Source organism: Monodelphis domestica, chromosome 4 (assembly GCF_027887165.1).
Source record: "Monodelphis domestica isolate mMonDom1 chromosome 4, mMonDom1.pri, whole genome shotgun sequence".
Lineage (NCBI taxonomy): Eukaryota > Metazoa > Chordata > Mammalia > Didelphimorphia > Didelphidae > Monodelphis > Monodelphis domestica.
This window is the reverse complement of record NC_077230.1, coordinates 101,401,713-101,427,462: the sequence shown is the minus strand read 5'-3', so window position 1 is coordinate 101,427,462 and position 25,750 is coordinate 101,401,713. Positions and strand designations below refer to the sequence as shown.

Below are 25,750 nucleotides of genomic sequence, written 5' to 3'. Positions count from 1 at the left end.
TGGGAAACTTAATTTACTTGAAGATGATATTTTTCTTTCTTTTTTCTTTTTAAATTTGCTCAAAGTAATTGGAACCAGGACAAAGTAATAAAAAACACTTGTTAATTGAGCAAAGAGTCTAAAAAATGAAAGAATAAGTCAAAAAATATTTCCGTGTAGAAAAAAGATACTTGACACATTTTATTTTTATTAAGTGTGATTATGAACACTGGATGGCAAAATTCCATATGAACATTCTCCTTGGACTTTGGTTCTTTTTTCAAATAATTTGATTACTAAACTTAAAAATCAGATATAGCCTGATTATTTCTTACCTTTTATTATTTAGGATAGGTTTTTAGAGCATTGATTCTATGTGGGTGATAAAATAGCTTATTTTGAATATTAGTAAACTGAGGGTCGATGCTTTTTTTTCGTAAAATCTAGTACATAGTAATTTTTTCATTTTTCTTTAATCAAAAGCAGGTTTTGGGAGCTATTTCCTTCTGTTTATATTCATCATATCTGATAGCAACTATCAACAATTTCAAAAGCAACAAGCAATATCAGAAAAAGATGTAACTTCTGTCGTATAGGACAATAAGACATATTCTTTGTAAATTAATAGAGAAATTTCATAAAAAATTAATTTTATAGTTTATCAAGGTCTATTTTGTCAAAAATGAATAGGACAGGGAAAAGAATGAAGGTAAATCTAAGCAAAGCAATACTATAGCAGACTATACTATAGTAATTTTCTTGCCTGGATGAACATGTCCAACAGGTAGAAATATAATCTTTGATTAAAGACCTTCAATTAGTCTTGTTTTGACTATTAGGAATGATATAGCCTTTCAGTCTCCTTACCAAAATATGGTGCCTAAAACTTATCATAATATCTTATCAGAAAGATGAGACCTCCTGACTCCAGACCTGGCACTTTATCCATTGTGCCACTTACTTGCCCAATGCCAGGTTACAGTGGCCTATCACCTCCCCCCCCCCCCCCCCCCCCCAATCTGTATATATCAGGCCTCTCTTGATGTAGTATATGTGATCACATTTATTATTATCTTGACTGTCTCACTATTAAATATTAGATCCAGGGTCCACCAAAATGTCTTTATTTAAAATTTTAAGAATGTTTCGAAATTCATTTTTGTTCACAACTAGTCTTTTTTTTTTTTATATGAAATGTACTTTAGCCAAGCTTACCCCATTTTGTACATAGGAGGTTGTTTTTTTGGAACCCAAACTGAGGTCCTTTTGACTAAAATTTATTATTTAGTAATTTATTATTTGATAATAGGAGAGTAAATGGTATGAAAGTTAGAACTATATCCCAGAATTTCAGACTAGGAAAGAACTCCAGAAGCCATCTTGTCCAGAACAAGAGTCCTTTGTGGAACATGCTTAGCCAGGTCAGCTAGCCTTTACTTGAAACCCTTCAATGAGGTCGAGTTCATTACTTTCCAAAGCAAACTATTCCAATTTTATATCTCTCTGTTTGAAACTTCTCTATATCAAATGTAAAGTTGCCTCTTTACAATGTCCATCCTTTCATTTCCTTGTAGCCAAGCATTGCTAATGTAATTTCTCTTCTTCATGAAGCCTTCATATACTTCATATATTCATATACTTGAAAATTGCTTCCGTTTTCTAGTCTGCAGTCTATACATTGTTAGTCTTTTTCTTTTTTAAAACCCTAACTTTCTGTCTTAGTAACAACTCCAAGGCAGAAGGGCAAGAGTTAGGCAAGTGGAGTTAAGTGATTTGCTCAGGATCACACAGCTAGGAAGTGGCTGAGGTCTAATTTGAACCAAGGTCCTCTCTGACAAAGGCTTCATTTCACAAATATATACTGACTATAGAACTAAATCAAATTCATAAAAATAAGATCAATTTCCCAATTGATAAATGATCAAAGGTTATGAATAGGCAATTTACAGAAGAAATTAAAGAGCCCCTTCTGTAGATAGGAGGTCCTGAGCTCAAATCTGGCCTGAGACACTTCATAGCTGTATAACCCTGAGCAACTCTAATTGCCTGTCCCTTAATGTTCTTCAACCTAAAAACTAATACTTAGTATCTTACTTAGTAAAAAAGTAAGGAAGCAAAGGACAAGTTTAAGTGTAAGAGACTTAAATCATAATGGATTTATAGGGGAAGTGAACTGAAGTCCATGTCATAAATTGACTTGTCAAAAATAATTTGTCATTTTCATAAGACATAAGTCCTTGAAATCACAATCTTCTAGATTGTTCTAAAAACTTATTCCCATGCTACTTAATTTGTTAAAAATGTCTGGGCTTAATTGTATGTTTTTTTCTGCAGTGAGCATGTAAAATCTTTGCAACCCCATGCCCTCGTAAAGGCATTACTGTAAGCAGTTATCGTTGGGTACACTTCAGCTTTTAGATTCATTATCATCAGAATTTTCCAGTTTTTATTTCACTAATGAATAACACTTCTATAAAGTAAATATATAGTATATATATATACATATATACTATAAAGTAATAAATCTATAAGCACTTATTAAACATAAACAATATATGTATCAGACATTATGCTAGGCAGAGGGCATAGGTAGAAAGAATAAAATGAAACTAGCCCTATTTTGAAGGAGTTTACATTATATCTGTAGAGACGACATCCATATATTTACATGCAGAATTAATATGAAATTAATAAAAAGAGGTTAAATACAAGCTACTTAAGGAAAGAGGGTTTCACATTAGAAGGCAGTATTTGAATTGTAACTTAAAGAAGTGTGGAAATCTGAAGGGAGAAGGTAAGAAGGGAGTACATTTCAGGGATGGGTAAATCTCAGTGCAAAGGCACAATGGGAGATGGAGTTCTTAGTGTGAGGAATAGACAACAATCTGAGAGTGGGGATGTAATGTATAAGTGAGACTGGAAAGATAAGTTGGGTCAGATTTTCAAGGAGCTTTTTTTTTTTTCTTGCTTAATGTTTCAATGTTTTATTTTTCCCAATTACACATAAATTTTTTTAATATTATTTTTTTAAGTTTTGAGGTCCAAATGTGCTTTCCTTCCCTTTCCCCTTCCCGGAGACAGTAAGCAACTTTATATAGATTGTACATGTGATATCATGCAAAACATTTCCATATCGGTCAGTTTGTAGAAACACATTTCTTTTTAAGTTATGTGAAGAAAGTAAAGTGAAAAATAGTGCTTCAGTTTGCATTCAAATTCCATTAATTCTTTCTCTGAAGGTAGATAGCATTTATTCATCTCAAGCTCTTCAGAATTGTGTTAGGGAGCTTTAAAAGCCAGAGCAAATCATACAAGGTGCCCCCAAAGTTTTAGTGGAGTTTTAAATTAAGCTATTTAAAACTTAGAACTATACTAACACTTTTGGGACACCCTGTGTTTGATCCTAGAAAAGCAATAAGATACTTTTTTTGAGGAGTGGAGCCACATGTTCAATCTGCATTTAATGAAAATCATTTGAGTATCTATGTATGTAGAGCAGTGATGGCGAACCTTTTAGAGACCATGTGCCCAAACTGTAACCCTCACTCATGCTGTTTGATAACTTGTTATAATAGCCTCTTCTGCTCCTATCTCATTGCCATCTTGTATTTGACTCAGTTCTATTATATGTCTATTATAGCCAGTTATTTTTTTTTCTTGGTTTTTGTTGGTTTTGAGAGATGGCAGAATTTCTTTTCTTTCCTATTTGCTTGTCATTTCAGCATCATCAGGCTGTGTTAATACTTTTCCCCTCCAATTGTGAAAGATATAACTAACTAACTTGAAAATAAACATAATTTAATGATTTTTTTTTTCTTTACTATGCAGTGTTTTCTATAACTTAAGTTATGCATCCCCCAAAAGCAAAATTTCACACTTAAAAACTATAGGGCATATGGGAAAATGTTATGGGTCACAATGCTCAAAAAACTGTCAGTGACATAAAAAAAATTATAGAAAAGTAATAAAAATTGTAGCATAGTTTTATACATGGTAAGTGTTCAAGAAATACATAAGTACTCCCATCAATAAATAGATGTGCTTCTGGCTGCTCCTGCTCTGGATACAGCAGAGGAGGGGACTTGGGGGAAGGGGTATTATATAGACAGCCCTTTTTGATACACAGTTCCTATTGCACCAAAAAATACACAATAAATAGAGCACTTCAACATGAAAAAGACTTAAATTTTGCTTGTGGAAATGGACTTTGGCAGCTTCAGTTAGTGCATTATTGTGAGGTCATGCAGATTTGTGCATTCTCAGTGTTGCAGGGAAGAAATTGTACATGTACAAACTCAAAATTAAAGTTATGCTCAAATTGTGCCCTTATACATCAATTTTGGAACATTTTCAAAACAAGTTTTAGAGCAAAATTGACTGTATATTTTTCCAATCATTACTTGCAGATGCTATGGAAGCAAGCTCACAGCTACCCAATGTTTAATCTTCTTATGGAAATTGACTCTTACATGTTTGCATGTGTGAACCAAACTGCAGTTTATGAGGAGCTCGAAGATGAAACAAGAAGACTCTGTGATGTCAGACCTTTTCTTCCAGTTCTCAAAGTGGTGACAAGAAATTGTGACCCAGGGGAAAAATTAGACTCCAAAATTGGAGTTCTTATAGGAAAAGGTAATATTTTATTTTATTGGACTTTTGTTTGTTTCCTACTTTATGGAAAATGATTAATGTCACACATATATGTTCAGGTATTATATATGCATGGATACAGGCACATAAATACTTGCATTTTTAAGTCAGGTAATTATTATGTAAAATTTTGGTTAAACCTTATGAATTATGAATATTACAAATGATTATGAATAAACCTTAAAACAGCAAAGGTTAGGCAGTTGGGGTTAAGTGACTTGCTTATAAGGATCACACAGCTAAGAAGTGTCCGAGACCAGATTTGATCTGAGCCACCTAGCTTTCCCGGAACTAAGTTTTAATGTCCAAGACACTTTTCTCTGGAAAAGAGCTACAAAAAATAGAATATGTTCATGACCTTAGACTTGGTTAATATGTTTGGTTTTTAATTAAATTATTTTTTTCCTTTTCTTTTTCTCTTGTTACAAAGTATGATTCAGGGGATAAGAAAGGGATTTTACGTGTGTGTGTGTGTGTGTGTGTGTGTGTATCATATACATATGTAAAACAATAAGATTAATAAAATTAGTTTTTTTAAAATCTTGCTTGACTTTGCACTCATAACTTACAAGAATATTCCCAGTATGCCAAAAAACTTACCCTTTTCCCCACAGCTACTATTGTATTTAATTCTTAAACAGTTCTAAGCCATTTTATTTTTAAGCTTTATTGATGTCTTATTTTTCATGTACCCCAGTTATTTCCCCTTGACCTTCCTACTTTCAACATTGAATTCTATCTTGTGACAGAGAAAACCAGTTAAACAAGTACGTCCTAGTGATGATGCATACCACCGAATGCCACTTTCTACCTTTGCAGTCTCTTTCCTCTCTACTGAGAAAAAAGTGTTTTTCATCTTTTGGTCTTTAGGATTGAGACTAGTTATTACAGTTAGAGTTCTATTACTTTTTAGTATTGTTTCATTTACATTACTGTAGCCATGTTGTATATTATTCTTTTGGTTCTGCTTAATTCCTTCTGAATCAATTTAGGTAAGTCTTCTTGAGTTTCTTGATCAAATTGAATGTGTCTTTCCTTTAGTGGAAAAAACATAGTTACTTTTGGACTATTCATGGTTATGAAGAAGATCCATGTTTCGTATTTTACAATGGATCATGGAAAAACTCTTTGTATTTGACTTTTAGATATGGTGTTTATTTGACAATGGATTTTGCTCACAAATTCTTAGTTGAATTTTGGAATCTTTTTGCATTCCGTAAGTAAATATTATATAGTAATTCTAAACATCTGTTGTGGATGTTGGGAAAAGTTAATCAAAGAAGAAACAAATATATTGGATAATTTGGAAGGTTGTCTTATCTACTTTTTAAGACCTCAGTTAAAAGGATTTGCTAGGATCTATTTCCTTTTCACAATTTTTTTTGTTGATATATCTTATTCTCCTAACTAACTCAATAACTAATATAGTCCCATTTCTTTTGTAGCCTGCCAAGGCATATGAATCTAAAACATAAGAAAATTAAACCTAGGCTTTTATAATGTATGTACAGTTTAGTTTTAAATTTAAGCCTCTATCTTTAAGAATTAGAAACATAATTTCTTATTTGTCTTTAATCCTGCTGGAAACTGAATTTTAAATTCCTCCCCCGCTCCATTTCTTAAGATACCTTATGACTTGAAATAACTTTATTTCATCAAATTCAATGTAGTCACAATTTTTAATAGTTTGGTAACAATCATATATATGATTACCAGTGAATGGAGGTTGTAGTCATAAGTATGTTAAGTATATGTAGGAAACACTTCATGAGTGAGCTGTATGCATATTCAGATATTAATAGTACATTTAAGGAACAAATTCAGTAAACTTTATAATGGACTTTCATTCAAAAAGTATTTAATAAGCCTGGCATTACAGTTGCATATTGTGTAATCAGATAAACACAATTAGGGATTGATGAGGTCATCCTCCTGGTAAAACAATAAACAATTGTTGAGACTGTAACTTCTGTTTAGACTGCAGGAGCAAGCTTGTTGCTTCTGCCTTAGACCATAAGAAGACAATGAAACCTTTTCTGATAACACTGAACTAAATACTTTAAAAATATGTTTTCCTGAAAATTGATATGCCTGATCATTTAATTTTTTGTGACTAGTATCATTTTAAATCCAACAATTGGTTTCTGGTCATTCTTCATGATGGATCATTGCTACTATATCTATATATTCCATCAGAGACATTGTGAGGGTCTTGATCCAAAGCATTTTCATAAATAATTTTTTTTAAACAGGTCTTTGATTTCCTCAGCTTAAGCTTTTATGTATATAGAATGGAAAGAAATGTATACTTATAAATATTAATTTGAGTCAGGAATTACTTATTGATAATTTTTAAAAAATCTTGAAATTATTCTATTTAACAGATTTGTAAAACAATACTATGTTTGAATCCTTAAAATAATTTCACCCAACTCTTGCTAGTAAATATAAAACAAATATATTATTAATAAATGAAATCACTTGAAATATAATTCAGTGATCTCTCCTCTTCAAGTTCTTTCATATTGGTAGTATTTTTTAAAAGCCTCTTTTAGTGAATATTCCCTTCATATGAAAGGCAACTCCTATTTAATCTAAACCATAAGCCTTAGTGGATCTATCAACAAAATTATCAATAGCTTCTTTAGTATATTTGACTTCTCTTCAATGGGCCTCCACTTCTAATCTCTCAAATGACTTGGTAAAGGACAATTGTGAGGGACTTATGAGAAAACACTATCCACATTCAGAGGAGAAACCGTGGGAATAGAAACACAGGAGAAAAACAACTGCTTGATCACATGGTTTGAGGGGGATATGATTGGGGATGTAGACTCTCAACAATTACCTTAGTGTAAATTAATCAATAATATGGAAATAGGTCTTGATGAATGACACATGTAAAACCCAGTGGAATTGTGCGTCAGCTGGAAGAGGGAGGTAGGGGGAGGGGAGGGAAAAAACATGAATCTTGTAACCTTGGAAGAATATTCTAAACTAATTAATTTTTAAAAAATCAAATGGCTTGATAAAACTAAATATTCTCAGACTTCTATTCCAGCTCTAAATCTCATGCTCTTTTTTTGGACAATTGTTAATCAAGTATTTATTAGTCACATACTATCTGTTAGACACTGAGGTAAAAATAGAATTAATTAAAGCCCCCATTTTCAAATATCTCAGATGCATAAACTTACATATGTTTGAAGCTTTATCTTATTCTATGGCTGATGATTATTTGGGAAGTGATACACACAGAAAAGCACATAAATTTCTCCTGATAATCTCTCAAGCATTGAATTTCATATCTTGATATAGAGGGTCTCTCCAAAGTCAAATTTTGTTTCTCTGTCCAAATTCAAATTTTAATATTCTCTTAATTTTTCTTAATGATAAATATACTGATTTATTAGAATAATCACAAATTTAAAAGAAGCTGCACTGCTTGGAAGTGCTTACTTTTAAGTATAAGTGGTTCCTAATTAAATATAGAAAAGAATATTTTACTCAATGGTGTACTCAATATTTTCACTGTGTAAACATGGCTGCTGCTATTTGAAACTCTTATGTTGATAGAAATTTCATTGATGTTAAGTTTTGTAAAATTAACAATAGAGATACATAATTTTCAGTAAGTGCTAACATCTGGTTATCTAGAAATAGGAATTGAAATAGCATTTCTTTCTAAGAGTTTCTTTTTACGTTGAAAATCCTTAGTGCTGGGTTATACAAGTTAGTTCCTTTGCCAAGTTTAAATTTCTCTTCTATCCATATGAAGTTAATATTTTTCATAACTTACTTTTTTATATTTTTCAAGAATGTTTTTCTTCTTGTTTTTCCTTACCACAATAGCTTTATAAAAACCGTTTCAATTTATTTTTTATTTTTAAGAATTATTTTCTTTGTAATTTTGAGTTTCAAATTCTTGATCTTCTTTCCACTTCCTCCCATACTCATTGAGAAGGCAAGCAGTATATATACACATGAAATCATGTAAAACATTTGCCATATTTTTTTAAAGCAAGAAAAATAAGGTGATAAACTCATGTTTCAATTTATACTCATCCGTTTTCTCTCTGGAGGTGGATAACATTCTCTCATCATGAGTCCTTTGGAGTTGTTTTTGATCATTGTACTGATGAGAGCAGCCACGTCTTTCACAGTTGATTGTCATTACAACTTTACTTCATTTTATATCAGTTCATATAGGTCTTGCCATATTTTGCTGAAAACATTCTTCTGATCATTTCTTATAGCACAGTGGTACTCAATTGCAATTATATATGCCACAATTTTTTCAGCCATTCCCCAATTGATGAGGATCCCCTTGATTTCTAATATTTTGCCACTACAAAAAAGAGCTATTATAAATTATTTTTTTACATATAGTTCATTTCCTTTTTCTTGATCTCTTTGTAATACAGAACTTAAAAGTGGTGTGTTGCTAGGTCATAACTGTATGTACAGTCTGATAGTCCTTTTGGGCATATTACTAAATTTTTCTCCAGTTCATTAGTATACCTATCCACCCCCCACCCCCCCTACATTTGCCATTTCTAGTAGATGTGAGGTGGTACCTTAGAGTTGGTTGAATTTGCATTTCTATAATAGCAATTTAGACCATTTTAAAATATAACTACAAATAGATTTAATTTTTTTCTGGAATAAAAAAGTATTCATTGGCATTTATCATTTGGGGAATACTTTTATTCATTTGAGTTCTATACTGTATATATTTGAGAAATAAGACCTTTATCAGAGAAACTTGCTGTGAAAATTTTTGATATTCATTGTCAAAGGTACTTTTCAATACATTGTAGTTTCCCTGGTTCTCTATTTTAATTAGGTCTATTTTTGCTTTTGCTTTTGTCTGAGATCATAATTGCTACCACTTCCTTTATTTTAGCTTTACATGTGTCTTTCTGTTTTTAGTGTGCTTCTTGTAAAGCAACAATTGTTGGATTCTGTTTTCTAATCCATTTTTCTATCTGCTTCCGTGAGCTCATCCCATTCACATTCACTGTGATGATTACTAGATATTTCCCTTCATCCCATTTTCTTCTGTTTCTTCCTCTCTCTTTTTCAGACTATCCCTCAGAACTCTGTTTTGCTTCTAACTATTGCCATCCTTAACTCCTTTATTGTTTCTCTCTCTACCCCCATTCCCTTCTCCTCCAATTTCCTTATTTGGTTAGTTAAATTTCTATACACAACTGAGTATATGTGTGTGTATATATATATATATTCCCTCTTTGAACCAATTCTGATGAGAATGAGGTGCAAGCATTGCCCACCACATTCTCATTTTCTCTATTGTAATGGCTTCTCTTTACATGAGCAAATTTTCTTCGTTCTCTTTTCCTTGTTCTCTCTATTCCCAATGTGTTCTCCTTTTTCATCACTTTATTTTTGGAGATCATTCCAACACTCATGCCATTTGTCTATGTAAACTTCTTTAACTTCCTCAGTAATAATTGTTGGATTTAAATTAATGTCCAATACTCCAAGTATTATATTTTATAAAGTTTATTAGTTATCACTTCAAGTAAAGGAATAAAAAGGAAATAGAAGTATAATAACTTGATTATCAAACCAAAATAAAACCATGTAAATAGTTTTCTCCCCTTTCTCAAAAAGCCCTCTTCTGCCAGCTGCTGATCACAGAAAAAGAGAGTGAGAGGCAGGGCTACACAAATTTTATATCCTGCATACATTAGCACGTAAGGTGAGGAGAGTGGGGTGTTGGGAATTGTAGTTCTGGGGTTCAGATTCCAATTATATAATAAAGTTCTTAGTAGGAAGATGTATAGTTTTTCCACATAGGAATGTAAATAGTTTAACCATCATATTGAATCTATTATGATTTCTCTTTTCTGTTTTATCTTTTTATACTTCTCTTGAATCTTACATTGGAATATCAGATTTTCTCTTCAGCTCCACCCTTTTTATCAGGAATGCTTGAAAGTCCTTTGTTTTTTTAAATATCTACTTTTCCTCTTTAAAGATTACAATTAGTTTTGCTGAGTAGATTTTATCAAGTGTATTTATATTTCTCTTATACAGTATAAGTCTTTTTACTTGATTGGCTAGTTAAGTGATCTTTTTTTAAAATTTATTTAGGTCTTCATGAGTTTGATGCCCTGGAAGATCCTGAGGTGATGGAGTTCCGAAGTAAAATGCGCCAATTCAGTGAAGAAAAGATCCAATCCCTTATAGGATTGTCTTGGATGGATTGGTTAAAGCATACTTATCCACCAGAACAAGAACCTTCCATTCCTGAAAATTTGGAAGATAAACTTTATGGTGGAAATCTTGTGGTAGCTGTGCATTTTGAAAATTGCCAGGTATCCTCATATTATTCTAATGTAATTTTTAACATTTTCACTTGGGATTGCATATTAACCTTGTAGTTTACTGCCAGTCTATTCATTAAATTCTTAGCATTGAAGTTATATGAATGCTATGTTCTCCAATGACCTAGAAATGAAGAAAATATAGTAGCATTTGTGAACTGGGCAACTTTTAACTTGTTAGTAAATTACTAGTACACTGAACAGATTTTTTTCATTAAGACCCAAATTTTTATACAAACATTTGCTTAAAGTTTGTGGAGTTAAGATTTAAGCAGAAAAACTTTAAATGTTTTCTGTTGTTTTTGAACAAAGGAACAAAGCACAAAGAAGTGTTAGAACATAAAGCTGATTCTAGTGGCACACCTCCTGCTCCACTTAATTGGATTGATCTTTGTCATTTTGTTCCATAGTGCTTAATGCTTAAACTTCATTACTTCTTGTTGGAATCACAACCCAGTGATTCCAGAGATATACAAGCTTATAAATGCAAAAGGACTACACATGTGCTCAATCTGCTTCATGTTAATTTGCTTTATAATGTATTTTCAGAGATTATTTTAATCATGAAAATAGAGACTGTCTTTACTTTGAAAAGTAGATAATAAGGGAAAAATCTCATAAATGCAAATAAAATTAGTGGAGAGGAGAGTACCTAGCCATGGAAAATTTCATCATTTTTCTTTTGAAGTGGTAATATAGGGGCATCTTAGTTATGTAATCTTACTACCTTCTCCCTCCAATCAGTATTGCAATTGGGAAAATTTGAAATGGGGCTTTGAGAAATGATTTTCTAATTTTCTTATGGTAGAAAAATAGCTTCAGCAGTCCCTGTTTTACATTAAATTAATAGTTGTGTCACTGAGGTAAAAGTAAAACCAGTTGTAGCAATACTTAGACAAGAAAGAAAACAATTCATTTGACATTGTTTTTGTAACTTAAAAATTGACTTTTAAATCATAGTTTTCTCTCTCCTCACCTTCCCAAATTCATTAAATGGACTTAAATTTACATATTATATTTTTTAATAGTTCTACAATTTTTTTCATTTTTCAGTTATACTGAATGAGAGAAATTTCAATGGAAAACATAGAAACATAAGGGGGAAATGTTGGAGTTTTTTAATTCTAGTTGAGAAATGCTAAATTAGAGTTAATATCCATTTTCTAATGCATGCAAAAGTGCAAATAATGATTAAAGTTTGATGTTCTTTTGTGACAACCTAACACATCAAAATAATTGGAAGCTCAGGCTTCTGAATCTTGAATGATTTTGTGGCAAAAATAAATTTCAATATCATAAATGCAGTATTTTATTAAATTATAACTTGCTTTCTCTTTTTAAAAGGATGTATTTAGTTTCCAAGTATCTCCTAATATGAATCCCATCAAGCTAAATGAGTTGGCAATCCGAAAACGGTTGACTATCCATGGGAAGGAAGATGAAGTTGATCCCTATGACTATGTGCTACAAGTCAGTGGGAGACTAGAATATGTGTTTGGTGATCACCCACTAATTCAGTTCCAAGTATGTAATTTGTTAAAATTTTAGCTATTTAAAAAATTTGTTATTATTTAATATATAAGCTTAACAAATAGCAAATAAAATGGACATTTATATATCTGTTTTAGAACAGAGTATTGTGGCTGCATGTCTTTTATTTGCCTCTTGCTTTCCTTGTAAATATATAACAAATCCCAACATACAGTTTTCATTTAAGTATGCCATACCTCTCTTATTCTCTGTAATCTTTCTTTTGTTGTCTGTTGTGTATATTTTTAAAAAAAGAGATGCTTTAATTACCCCTCTTTATCCTTTTTTTACTTTCCCTATTCTTGCCACTATCTCTCCTAAAAAAGAAAGAAAAGAAGAAAAATAAATCCCTTGCAAGAGATTTATAGTCAAGAGGAACAAATTACTAAATTGAATTAATCCAGAAATGCATGTCTTAGTTTGCATCTTGGTTCTGCTATTTCTTTCTTAATAACTGGGTATCATTGTATCTTCATTAGTTCTCCAAAATTCTGAAAAAAGTTTTTAAATTGTTCAGAGTTTTTAAGTCCTGATAATTCAAGGCTCAGAATACTATAAAATAATATTTTTCTAAATGTTTTCATTTTCTCATATTTTTTTAATGCCACTGAGTAATTATAAAAGTAATACTGCCTCTATGCTTTTTTAGGATGTGCATACCTAGTGCAGATCTTCCAATTCACTTCCAATTCACATTTATTCTTGGTAACAGAGTACAATACCTGTTTATAAGATTTTAACTTAAAAGGAATTGAATTATGCTGCCATCTGTATTTCTGTATATTCATCTTCAGTCCCTTAACATTTTTAAAAAATTTTTCTTGCCCAGTTGTTGAACTTAATTGTGGAAGGTAGTGGGGGTTACAAAGTGTTCAATGTAATTTTGGCTCTGCAGGAGTTTATAGTCACAGTTATCACATTTCAATCATCCTTGCTTCTCATGAAAAGTTTGACTTTTACATCATGGTGCAGTACATCAGGAAAGCCAAAAGAATTGCCTTAAAAGTGAAGTCAAATTACTGATCCCATTAATACTTAGATAATGGCAGTCTAATAACCCAATATTAAAATTTTCTATTTCTGGATTAATTTCTGTCAGAATGCTTTCCAGTTTTCATAGCAGTTTTTATGAAATAGGAAATTCTTTCCTACGTGTTTTATATTTTCAAATTATCAGTCAGGAGACAAAGTATTTTACAGAACTTGGTAAAATAGTAACATTTAGGAAATATTAACATTTGAAAAAATAAAATGTCTAGGATGTCAAGGAAAATAATGAAAAAACTGGTATGATGAAGAGGGAAATAGTATTTCCCTACCTCAAACTATACTATCATTAATAAGTTATCAGAATCATTTGATATTAGTCAGAAATAGTAAGAGTTTTCTTTAACATCTTTGCCCTAAATGGGTTCTTATTATTTCTTGTATATTCCTTTGTCTTGAACACTATAATTATTAATGACTTGCTTGAATCATTTAAAATTTCTATTGATATTCCAAGGAAAAAATTCATCAATTTTTTTTTTAACATTTTGGGCTTTTTTTGAATGTAATCAATCCCAATTAGATTTTTTTCAAGTAACTCATACTGACTCATATTTCATATTCTAGTTTTCCTACTATTTTCTACCTTAATTTCATCCTTGATTTTAAAATGTTGTGAAGCACTGTGATGAAAGGCTAGAATGGGGAAGTCAGTTGACTTAGGGGATAGAGAGCCAGGTCTCTGGTCTGGTCTCAGACATTTCCTAGCTACGTGACCCTTGTATGCTTAACTCAAATTGCCTAATTCCTACTGCTCTTCTGCCTTGTGTGATGGCTTAAATTTTTTGGTTAGGAGTTTTGACAAAAGTACAAAGAGCAGGTTGATAAAACACCAACATTTATTCTGAGAAGTTCAGATAGGAAATAGGGGGAAGGAAAGTGAGATGATCACTCTTAATATCTTTTAACTATGCCTAAAATCCAAATCCTAACTAAAATTTCTATGAAACCCTAAAACTAACTGCCTTCAAGGGCAGAATTTTCTTTCCTTGCAAAGTAGACCTAAATTATCTACTCTGTCTAACTAAGATTGTATTTGCTATCTAACTACCCAAACTAATCAGTAAGCATTAATCTACTACCACCTCCTTAAATCAGTATCTCAGTCCAAACTGTCAAAAGTAACTGCCAGTTCCTCTTGACAGAGAGAGACCGACACAGAAGCACTCCTTGCTACGAAGCCAGAGAAAAAGGAGCTCTTAAACTTTCAATGGTGCTCCATATATATGATCTTTATCTCTTAGGTGATGGAAGCTTTGGCTCTCTGCTAATTCTTACTTAGAAATGTTTCTGTTCCTGCCTCCTTTTCTGCCTCTTAAAGAGACAGAGGGAGAGATTAAGAAACTTCTTTTAACACTTGGAACTAAATATTTAGTGTTTATTTGAAAACTGAAGAAAAAGGTGTGGTTTTTTTTAAAGGATTGTATAAACCTGTTAAAAACAGATGAAATTTTCACTTTTATAATAATTGGCTTCTATTTCAGTATATTCGGAACTGTGTCATGAATAGGACTCTTCCCAAACTCACTCTTGTTGAATGTTGCAATATAAAGAAGATGTGTGAACAGGAAATGATTGCCATAGAAGCTGCCATAAATCGAAATTCATCCAACCTTCCTCTTCCACTGCCACCAAAAAAAACACGAATAATTTCTGTAAGTTTAACTCTTCATCCTTAAATGACCCTAAGAAGACCTGACCTTTCAACTTGTACATTTCAGTTCTTGTTATTTTTTTCTTTTTTCCTTTTGCCACAGTAGATGTGTGCTACTTATTGGCTTGTCTTTGAAAATTCTTATCTTTTTAAAAAAAATTTTTTTAGACTTAAAATTTTCTTCTCATCTATTAACTACTAAAATTGCATTTCAGTCAAAGTTTTTGTCTGTGTTTATGATTTTACTCCTGTGTTTGGTTATTTATTTACATCTTTTAAAAGGAAAGATAGTTCAACAACATGGCATTCAATTCAACTGTTTTTAGAGTGGTACCTTATGTTCATACAAGAGTTAAGTTGAATTCTCACTCCTAATTACAACAGTTAATGTCTTTTCTGCAGTGATGTTAATAGAACTGATGTTTTCAGCTTTATGCCTGGAAATGCTTGATCCTTTTAAATATTTTTAACCTGATAATGACAATGGAATACTTATCTTTTAAAAATATTTAACCTGCTAATCAGATCACATTTTCAGAATATCTTGTGTAAATTACATCTATATTATTCTTAAGAACAACAGGAAATATTGTTTGGTTATACTGACTTTTTATACATTCCATCTTTGTTCCAGAATCTTTGTCCCTAATTCCAACTACTAGTATGAAAAACCGCCAATCAGATGGTTTTACTTTATTTCTTACCATGTCTCATTCTCCTTCGAGTAATGGGTTGGTTTTCTCTTCCTTTTTAGCTCTCTATTCTGGATGTTTCCCATGCCTATTTGCCCATGTGCACACATGAGCATGCGCACGCGCACACACAGATAACCATGTAATTTATATTGGATGGTTGGTTGTTGCCCTTCATGCTTAAAAAGAGACCCAAAATGGCATCACTGGTGATGTCTTTTGACTTGCACACAAATTAGATTTAAGGGAGGCAGAGTTGCACAAAGATTTCAACCTCACTTTCTCTTCCAGAGCCTTCAAAGTGTAATGACAAAACAAATGTCGATATGACTGGCAATAGCCTGGGGTGCAGTGGATGATCTTGACATCTTGGGTGTCTGACCAAGCTCTTACGTGCTCTATAGCACCTGCTTCAGCCACCTTCATGGCCCTTGAACCAAATTGTTCTCATCTTGCCCCTTCTATGTGGGAGTCTTCTCTTGTTGTCAATATTTATTGTGCCTTAATATAATATTCCATACCTAATGAAGAATATTTTATTTTGTCACTTAATAAAAGATGCCACTTAAAAATTCATCTATTTTATATCCCCTTCATTTCTGGATATATAATCCTTCTTTTCTACCTAGGGTGTCATGCCTTAAAAGAAAAAGATACAAGAAAAAACATAACTAATCAACACTCTAAGAGTATATGTTACTCATGAGTAGCCTTTCACCCACTCTGCTTTGAAGTACCCAGAGACAGATTTTTTTTATCACTAGGGCCAAACCTGGTCATAATTACAGAGTTTAATTTCTTTTTCTGTTTTTTTTTTAACTTTTAATTTTTGTAAGAATTATTTAAATACCTTAGTTCATTTATTTTTCTTTGTTTCAATTCATAATCTTTCCATGGTTCTATGTAGTTTAAATATTTGTTGTTTATAACACTGGTGCTTCATTATTCTTACACAATACTGTTTGTTTATTCTTCCTCAGTCAATGGGTACCTACTTTCTGATTCTCTGATGCTCTAGAAGTGATTATATTGAGTAATTTGGTGTGTATGAGACTTCTCTTTCTGACTTTTAATTTCCTTGAAAAATAAGGAAAATTGAAGTAAAAAAGTTACAGATGATCATTGTCATTGTTATCATCACAATCACTACTTTGTTTTCTAAAATGCTTGGGGCTAATTATTCATAATTTTATCAGGTAGGTGTGAGTATATCTGACATTCCACAACCCAGTATTGTATCAGTGATGAATGCTAGGCCTAGAATCAGGAAGACCTGAGTTATCCAATTTCAGATAGTCACTAGCTATGTGACCCTGCGGAAGTCATTTCACCTCCATTTGCCTAAATCCACCAGAGAAGTAAATGGCCAGCCACTTTAGTATCTTTGCTAAAGAAAACTCTGTGTGGGATCGTGAAGAATCAGACATGACTAAACATGTTTTGTCACTTTTGCCAACTTCAAGGTTGTTTAATTATACCAAGACCCTTTTTGATTTGCAACTACCTTCCATTTGTTTAATAGTTTGTAACTTGTGTTTTGAGAAATGTTTGTTCATATTCTTTAAATAATTATTCAGTGGTTCTTGGTTTTTATTTATTTTTGGTAGTTTACTATATATCTTGTACCTCAGACCATTTTCAGATATTTGATACCAAATTCCTTCATATCCCAAATTGTCAGGTTACTTTCCTTTTTATTCTAGATGCATTAATTTGCTTTGTGCCGAATCTTTTCGGTTTAGTAAAACAGGAATAATCTTAATTTTTTCTTTTCTAGAATGTTTGGGAAAATACACAACCATTTCAAATTGTATTGGTTAAGGGGACTAAATTGAACACAGAAGAAACTGTCAAAGTAAGTGTTATCTAACATTAGAATTGATCTATCACTTAATGGACCATTTAAATAACTTATTTATCATCTTAAATTTTGTCTGTGTTTAGTATTTGTCCTTTAAAGACAAAAAGTGAAAAATAAACTTTTCTTAAAAAATAATCAGTTTTCAAAGATCAGGTTAAATTAAATTTGATCCATTGGATAGACTTAATATTTACCAATTAATAAAGATTAATTTGATACATAATGCATTCAGTGAGGATCATATGATATGGGAATGGGGACAGCTAAGTTAGCATAGTGTATTGAAAGCCATCTCTACAAATGAGAGCTCCTGTGTTCAAATCTGACCTCAGACATTTCCTAGCTATTTGACCCTGGCCAAGATACACCCCAATGCCTAGCCCTTACCACTTTTATGCTTTGGAATTAATACACTATACTGATCCTAAGTCAGAAGGTTAGGATTTCAAATATATATTTTATATATGCATTAAATACCAAGAAACTGTAATACATAATTATATGAAGAAAGTCAAACTTTTATTATCCACTCACCCATATGCCATCACTCCACACCATTTAAAAAAAAAAAACAAAAAACTGTTGAACACACAACAGTTAGTGACATTTCCTAGAAAATAATAGATAATTGCTTCACAGGCCACAAGTTGTTAATGCATAGGAATTTATTATGCATTTCTATACAATTACATAAAATCTTTTAAGGCATTTAATCTCTGCTTTATTAAGTGTACATTTTCCTATTTTATTTGGCAGACAGTTGACTAATCCTGCAATGCAAGAAAGCCATTCAATTAGTTCTTGATATTTCTAGCATGATCCTGTACTTAGGAGCACTTGCCAAAAATAACCAAAGTCTTGCCTTTTTTCTTTGATATAAAGATCTTATAGCATTTATAAATGTCATGTATTTCCCCCATATTCAGAACCAAAATTTTGATTCTCTTAATGCATATTCTGAGTGTCCTTTGGATGTTTCTTTTCCAAAGTAACAATTTCTATTTTTAGTTTATATAAATCAACCTTAAGAAATACCCCCCAATAATTCCCCTCTTCCTACCATAGTATATTTACTAAAAGCCATTACATGAAAGTGCCTAACAACATAATTGTGACTAATTGACCATTTCACTTTCCTGATTTTCGGGGGCTAGTTAATCATTTGATAACAAAAAGCAAGACATTTAACTTTGCTAGTGTGGTAGTGATGTGTTAACCATTTGTATTTGACCCAATTTTTTCCTCTTTAGCATTGTCCTTATTTACATTGTTGTAGTCATTACATTACATTTTACATATTACATTTTTGTTGATTGTGCCTTTTTGTCTTAGATTTATTTCAGACTAGTCTTCTTATGTTAATCTGAATAATATTATCATTATGTAGTAATATTCCATTATTCTGTAGACATTCTTGTAATCACTGGACTTACATTTCTGACTTTTCATCATATATACTGCTTTTATGAATAATTTTGTATTGCAAGAGTTAAATTAATGTCCAATACTTCAAGTACTATTTTTATAAAGTTTATTATCTGACAAAATAGAAACATGTGACTAAGTTAACCTGCCTGTTCAAAGGGGCCCACTCCACCAATGCTGCCAATAGGAAAGAAAGAGTGCTAGGCATGGAACTCCACCCAGTTTATATCCTGTCTATGTCATCATGTAACTACAAGAAGTGAGTAGGGTGCTGAGAATTGTAGTTTTTTGGGGGTTCAGAGTTTTCAGGGTAACAAATTCAAATTACACAGTATACGGGGCTCCTTTCTCATTGATACTCTCTTCCTCAAAAAATATTTTCACTGGAATTGTTAGTGGAAAGAGTGAACAGTTTAGTAACTTGTATAACTTCAAATTGAATAATTGAATTTCAGAGGGAGGAGGACTACAAACTTGTAAAATATGGTGTTGACACAGTCCCTGAAGGGTTTTTGAATTGGCCTTCTGACCAGTTTTGAGAAAGTTTATCCCAAGATGACAAGAGATAAGGCTCCACCAAGAGATACCCCTCGCCATGCAGAGTGACTCAGCTTTGTGTCTGAGCCCCGGAAAGCAAAGAATACCCCAGATGCTTAGGTACACTCGCATGCAAGATCACAAAGGGTATTGACTTCTCTCTAAATTGCTTTGTTGATACCCCTAATAATTGGTTATTTGTCCAGTAGGTAAAAGGCTTCCAGATGAGAAAAATGCTGCTTCTTATAAAGGCAACTTTTCAGCTTTTGGGTATCTCTGATAACATTTTCCCCTTTTAATGAACTTAAATCTACTTTATTTTTTTGCTTTACTTCTATTTCTCCTTTGTCACATTTCCCTTTCATATGTCAATCAATTAGGCAATAGACATTTTTAAAAATGCGTATTATAATTCAGGTCAACAGAGTATAGAATGGATAGAGTATTTGGTTTGGAGGTAGAAGACCCGAGTTCAGATCTTGCCTCAGATATCCATTAGTTGTATGGTCCTTGCTAAGTCACTTAAACATCTTTTATCTTCAATTTCCTCATCTGTAAAATGAGACAATTGGACTCAGTGGCCTCTAGGGGCCCTTCTAGCTGTGAATTTATGGTCATGTTCCTTCTTGGTTCTGATTTATATATGTTGCTTCCTCCATTAGAATGTAAGATCCTTAAGGTAAAGGTGGTTTAGGTTTTTATTTGTATTCCCATCTTAAATTCTAATCAGGGAGGCAACATATATAAATCAGAATAAAGAAGGTAAATGAAGAATATCTAGAAGATAACTTTGGAGGAGATGATACTTAAAGGAAGCCAAGTTGGAAGCTGGGAGCAAGTGTGTTTTAGGCATGAGGAAACACTCCTGCAATTATACCAAAATGGAGTATATGGCTAGAAAATAGTGTCTAGCGAGAGGAATTGAATGTAAGAATGTTGAAAGGTAGAAACATATCAGATTATGAAGAGTATGATCTCATTCTCAAGATTATAGAAAGCCACCTGAGTTTGAAGAGGAAATAAAATGGCCAGTCCTGTGCATTAAGGAAAATTACGGTGGCAGCCCTTTTTGAAGATGGGTTCAAGTAGTAAGGGAATTGAGATAGAGAGTTCAGGTAGAAAACTTATGTAGTAATGCAAGCAAGAATTTTGAGGAGTCAAATGAGAGTATGGTGGAGAAGGAAATATGAAAAGTTGTTGTAAAGAAATAAATTTACAAGATTTGGCAACTGATTGAATAAATGGAGTAATTGAGAATTGAGTAGATTGTAAACTCTGATTGACTAGAAAGATATCATCATACACTTGACTGTAATAGTGAAGTTCAGAAGAAGAGAGGATTTGTAGGGAAAAATAATGAATTGAATGAATGAAACAGAATTGAGGGTGGTCTTCTTTAGTTTCTAACCAGGTTTTTATTTCTCTTTGAATTAAATTTTATTCTAAGTGTTTTTCCTATTCAATACTTTTAGCATTAAACTTAATTTCCACATCTCTTTTCAGGTTCATGTCAGGGCTGGACTTTTTCATGGAACCGAACTTCTTTGTAAACCAGTTGTAAGCTCAGAGATATCTGGGAGAAATGACCACGTTTGGAGTGAACCATTGGAATTCGATATTAACATCTGTGACTTACCACGAATGGCTCGGTTATGTTTTGCAGTTTATGCTGTGGATAAAGTGAAAACAAAAAAGTCAACTAAGGCAATTAATCCCTCCAAATATCAGACTATCAGAAAAGCTGGAAAAGTGGTAATTTATTTTCTCCCATTTTAAAAAAGCTGAATTTAAAATTTTAAATTTCAGATTAGTTGAAATGAGAAGGAAGTTTATTTACAAATTTGTAAATTAGTGAGTGATTAAAACTCAGGACCAAGAAAATTCATCCTAATGTATGTTTTAGATCTTTCCACGATCTTGCTTTACTTTCAATAAGTTTAGCTATGTCTCTGTGACATTTCACATGCCACTTAACCCTGTTTTCTTGGCCCTTGCCCTTCTTTCATAGAGTTTTTATAAAGTCAGAAAGTAAAGATTAAAAAAAAAGTCTATCTATGCCATAATCTTTGACCTTCAGTCCTTATTATTTGACAGTTAATTAATTCTTTTAGTGTTACATGTTATCTTATGTCATGGTACCAGTCATGTAACTCATCACAATCTCTAAATGAAAACAGTCGTTATGTTAGCGTATATCCTGAAAATTGAAAGAATTTAGAATTTAATTATTTAACAATTTAATTTACTTGGAATGGGTACATCAAAACTCCCTTGGTTTTATTTTCTATTCATTCTGGTCACTAATTTTTAAACCATTTGCCAAAGATTTTATTTCTAATCCCATTTAATTGTTACCCTTCCAACTTTTATAAATTTTAATACTAAGAATGTTATAAAAATAATTACCATGTTTTATTTTCTAAGATACAGCAATTTGAAGCCATGTTTTCTCAATAGCTCATACCATATTTTCTTTTTCCAAAAGATTACAGTTGTACTGACTGAACAATAAGAATACATTTGTTAAGGGAACATATTAATTAAACATTTAAAAAATTTCTTACAGTTAAGTAACACAACTTTCCCTCCCACCTGTCAGTAAGAAAACAAAACCCTTTTTTTAACTGGATCTGATGAGGTATTTTAAGTTTTTAGGCTTATTCTTAGTATGTTTAATGTGTTCCACCTCTCTTTCATAGCACTATCCTGTAGCATGGGTAAATACCATGGTATTTGACTTTAAAGGACAGCTGAAAAGTGGAGACATTATACTGCACAGCTGGTCATCATTTCCTGGTAAGAATTAAGCTCTAATTTTGAAACTTTTAGAATAGTTGCTTCTATTACATAGTTATTAGTTTTGCATATAAAATTCTTTATTCAGTTGAAATAAATGAATCAGTACTTTGTATCATTATTTATATACCCTATCAATGGGGAAAAAATCTTTTTATACTGCCTCAAATGTGTTTATTATATTTATGTTCCTTCTCTAAAGCAAAATAATTTTTCTACAGATCATGTTATGACTTGAAATATATTAACAAAGCCTGTATACATTCATTTGGGGACTTTAGACCTGCAATATTTCTTTGGATAAAGGGATTGAGTTGAAATTTTGGAACAAAGTAGAGGCCATAAAACCTCTTTTCATTGGAGTGGAGGAATCAGCTACAAATACTCTTGATTCATATTTTAAATTTTTTTGATGACTTTACTTTCTATATCAATCAATTCTTGATACAATATTCCTCCTAGTGGATGCTCTCTTTTTTAACAAAAATATGTAAGGAAAAGTGGCTAAAAAAGCCACATCAAATGCAGCACACCACACCCATTATTTCCTAGCTTTCAGTGGTGTGAGTGGGATAATGTGTTTCATCATCTGTTCTCCATTGCCAAGACTAAATAGTATTTAATTATGTTGATACCTAATTTTCTATTTTATGCAAAATCTTTGGCTAGCATTCTTATTTTCTCATGGAATCCCTGTTCATATTGTGTAACACGAAGTTTTAGGGCATTCTAATCTAGACATTCACTTTGCATTCTTTGATAAAGAATTAAGTAACATTATTAACTTGAAAATTCCTCATATATCTTGGATTACCAAGTTAATATAAACCTTTTTCTTAATTATTCCCAACCATACTAAGTTCACCTTCATAACAAAAGCTCACCACCTGTTAGTGATGCAGAGCTATATACCTAGTGTTAATGGCTACAAAACTTTAGATAACACACAACCCCTCCTCTTGTGGGGTTTGCAGTCTAGCAGGGGTTAAGACACAAACATAGTTATTTATTACATGGCAAGTGTATTAAAAAAAGAGCCATCAGAAAAGTGCTGTTTGGCTATAGAGTAGGGCAGAAGGGACAACAGGAGAATGGAATAACCCTTTTCATGATTTCATTATGGAATACAATTTATTACGGTTTTCATCACATGATATTTTTAGTGGAATAAAAGTAATAATAGGACTTTGGAGAAAAAACTATGCTTCATTAATTTTTTTAACCTTAAAATGTTTTCTATTTAAGTGTACTTGTAATCCCCTACAAGTAAACAAACATCCCAATGCCAAGTCAGACATAGTAACAGGAAAATTAGTGTCACATGATATTTTTTGAGCTCTTCCTGCTCTAAAAACAATTTTGTGCTCTTACCTCTAGTTTTTCTTGTATATTCAGGTGTAGTGAAAAGTCTATAAACTTCTGAGTCAAAGGAATTTTCTTAAACCTAATCTTTGCCACTTATTATGCCATATGTCTTATAGTATTCTGTATGTCCTTTGTTCTTAGTCATATATCTTTGATCAAGTCATTTATTCTTTATTTGCCACAATTGAATTTTTTTTTTAAACCCTTGCCTTCTGTCTTAGAATCAGGATTTTGAATTGGTACCAAGGCAGAAAAATGTTAAGGGGCAGGCAAGTGATTTACCTAGGGTCACATATCTAGGAAGTATCTGAGGCCAGATTTGAAACCTGGTTGTCCCATCTCTAGACCTGGCTCTGCATCCATTGAGCCATCAAGTTTCACTACTCTCAGTTCATTTGTAAATTTAGAGAAATGTATTTTGGGATTTCTGTCATTCCTTCTAACTCTGAATCTGTGATTCTGCATATAATTCACATTGATCTCTTTATCCTCTAAACATAGACTAGAGAATCCCTTGGTTTCTGATATATGTCTTATAAAGATTTGGCTGGACTTGTGCAAACTAACAAATATATAATTTGGTATTGTAAATCTCCAAAGTGACAGCTTGTTGATCACTTTTTCTTTTCTTTTCTTTTTTTTTTAAATTTCCATTTTAATTAGTTAACTTTATAATAAGGTAATCATACTCCCATGAGCTGTTATTTTAAATTGATATTCTTTGTTTGTATACCCCCTAAATCTCTCTCAGTATGTTCTCTTCTCCCCTCAAAAAAGTCATGCCTTTCAAAGAATATTTTCTGAAGGGGATGGGGAGAACTAGAAAATCATTAAGACCTAGTATTTCAAAAAAATTTGAAAATATAAGCAGTATTTCTTAATTGTAGGCCTCCTGTCTTCCAAAAAGGAGAGTACACTGGTATCATCTCCTTATATTTAGTTATACTTGGTTGTTACACAATTTTGGAACATTGACCTTTTTTTCTTTTTTTTTACCCATATCCTTCTATTTTAGGACTAATCCTAAAACAGAAGAGTGGCAAGGAGTAGGCAGTGGAGGTTAAGTGACTTGTTGAGAGTCAAACAACTAGTTAGATTTTTGAGGACCAGATTTAAACCTAGATTCTCCCAATTCCAGGCCTGCTGCTTTATCCACTGTGCTATATTACAACATTTACGTTTGATTTTTTTTGTATGTGGTTGTTAGTCTTTTCCTTGTTTGCAATATGAGGAGATCTTACAATATGAACTTTAAAATTCTTCCTGGCATAAAATTTATCGTCCGCTAATAGAAGAGCAGGCCACCAAGTACTTTAAGACAATGTTTTCTTGATCCTTGGAAAATGACTTCTACAGCTGAGTCTTTTGTAGAAAAATCAGAAAACATGGAGGAAATTTATAGATGAATAAAATTTAGCCATCTTTGTGAGACACTAATTACAAGTGAATTGAGAACAAAAACTATGGTAAATGAGCATCCCTCTAGTGACTCAGAAAAGCCCAACGTTTAAGCCTTTCTGTGTCAGTAACTTGAGCTTAGTTTTGGATAAATTGCTAAACCTTTTTGGTCTTCCTTATAGGAAAAAGTTAAACTAGATGAGTGGGAAAAGGAAGCTATCACAGTGGTAATGACCCAAAACACAATAATTGGGAAGATATTAAAAGAAAACTATTAGTGCCACTGAACCTGAAATTTGTCAAAAAAAAATTAAGGAAAGCATAGTCACCAGAAAGGTAGGTCAGCTACCAAAAAGAAACCAAAGACAGTGAATAATAAATTATGAAAATCTGGATTTGGAGGGAAAAAGTTACTGACTTTCATGAGGGTTCTTTTAGTTTACATATAAAAACCAAATTCTAG

At 32.1% G+C, this 25,750-nt stretch overlaps 1 protein-coding gene across 6 annotated transcripts in view; it reads left to right on the top strand.

Annotated features, from left to right (window-relative positions):
* PIK3CB (phosphatidylinositol-4,5-bisphosphate 3-kinase catalytic subunit beta) overlaps nucleotides 1–25,750 on the top strand; it is a 200,268-nt gene that overhangs the window by 120,693 nt on the left and 53,825 nt on the right. For all 6 annotated transcript variants that reach the window (XM_056793674.1, XM_056793673.1, XM_056793675.1 and 3 more), the window contains 7 exons: nucleotides 4,386–4,611; nucleotides 10,750–10,973; nucleotides 12,327–12,506; nucleotides 15,044–15,214; nucleotides 17,683–17,760; nucleotides 21,232–21,480; nucleotides 22,428–22,524. In XM_056793674.1, coding sequence (XP_056649652.1) covers nucleotides 4,386–4,611; nucleotides 10,750–10,973; nucleotides 12,327–12,506; nucleotides 15,044–15,214; nucleotides 17,683–17,760; nucleotides 21,232–21,480; nucleotides 22,428–22,524 — 1,225 coding nt within the window. The remainder of the gene's footprint in view (nucleotides 1–4,385; nucleotides 4,612–10,749; nucleotides 10,974–12,326; nucleotides 12,507–15,043; nucleotides 15,215–17,682; nucleotides 17,761–21,231; nucleotides 21,481–22,427; nucleotides 22,525–25,750) is intronic.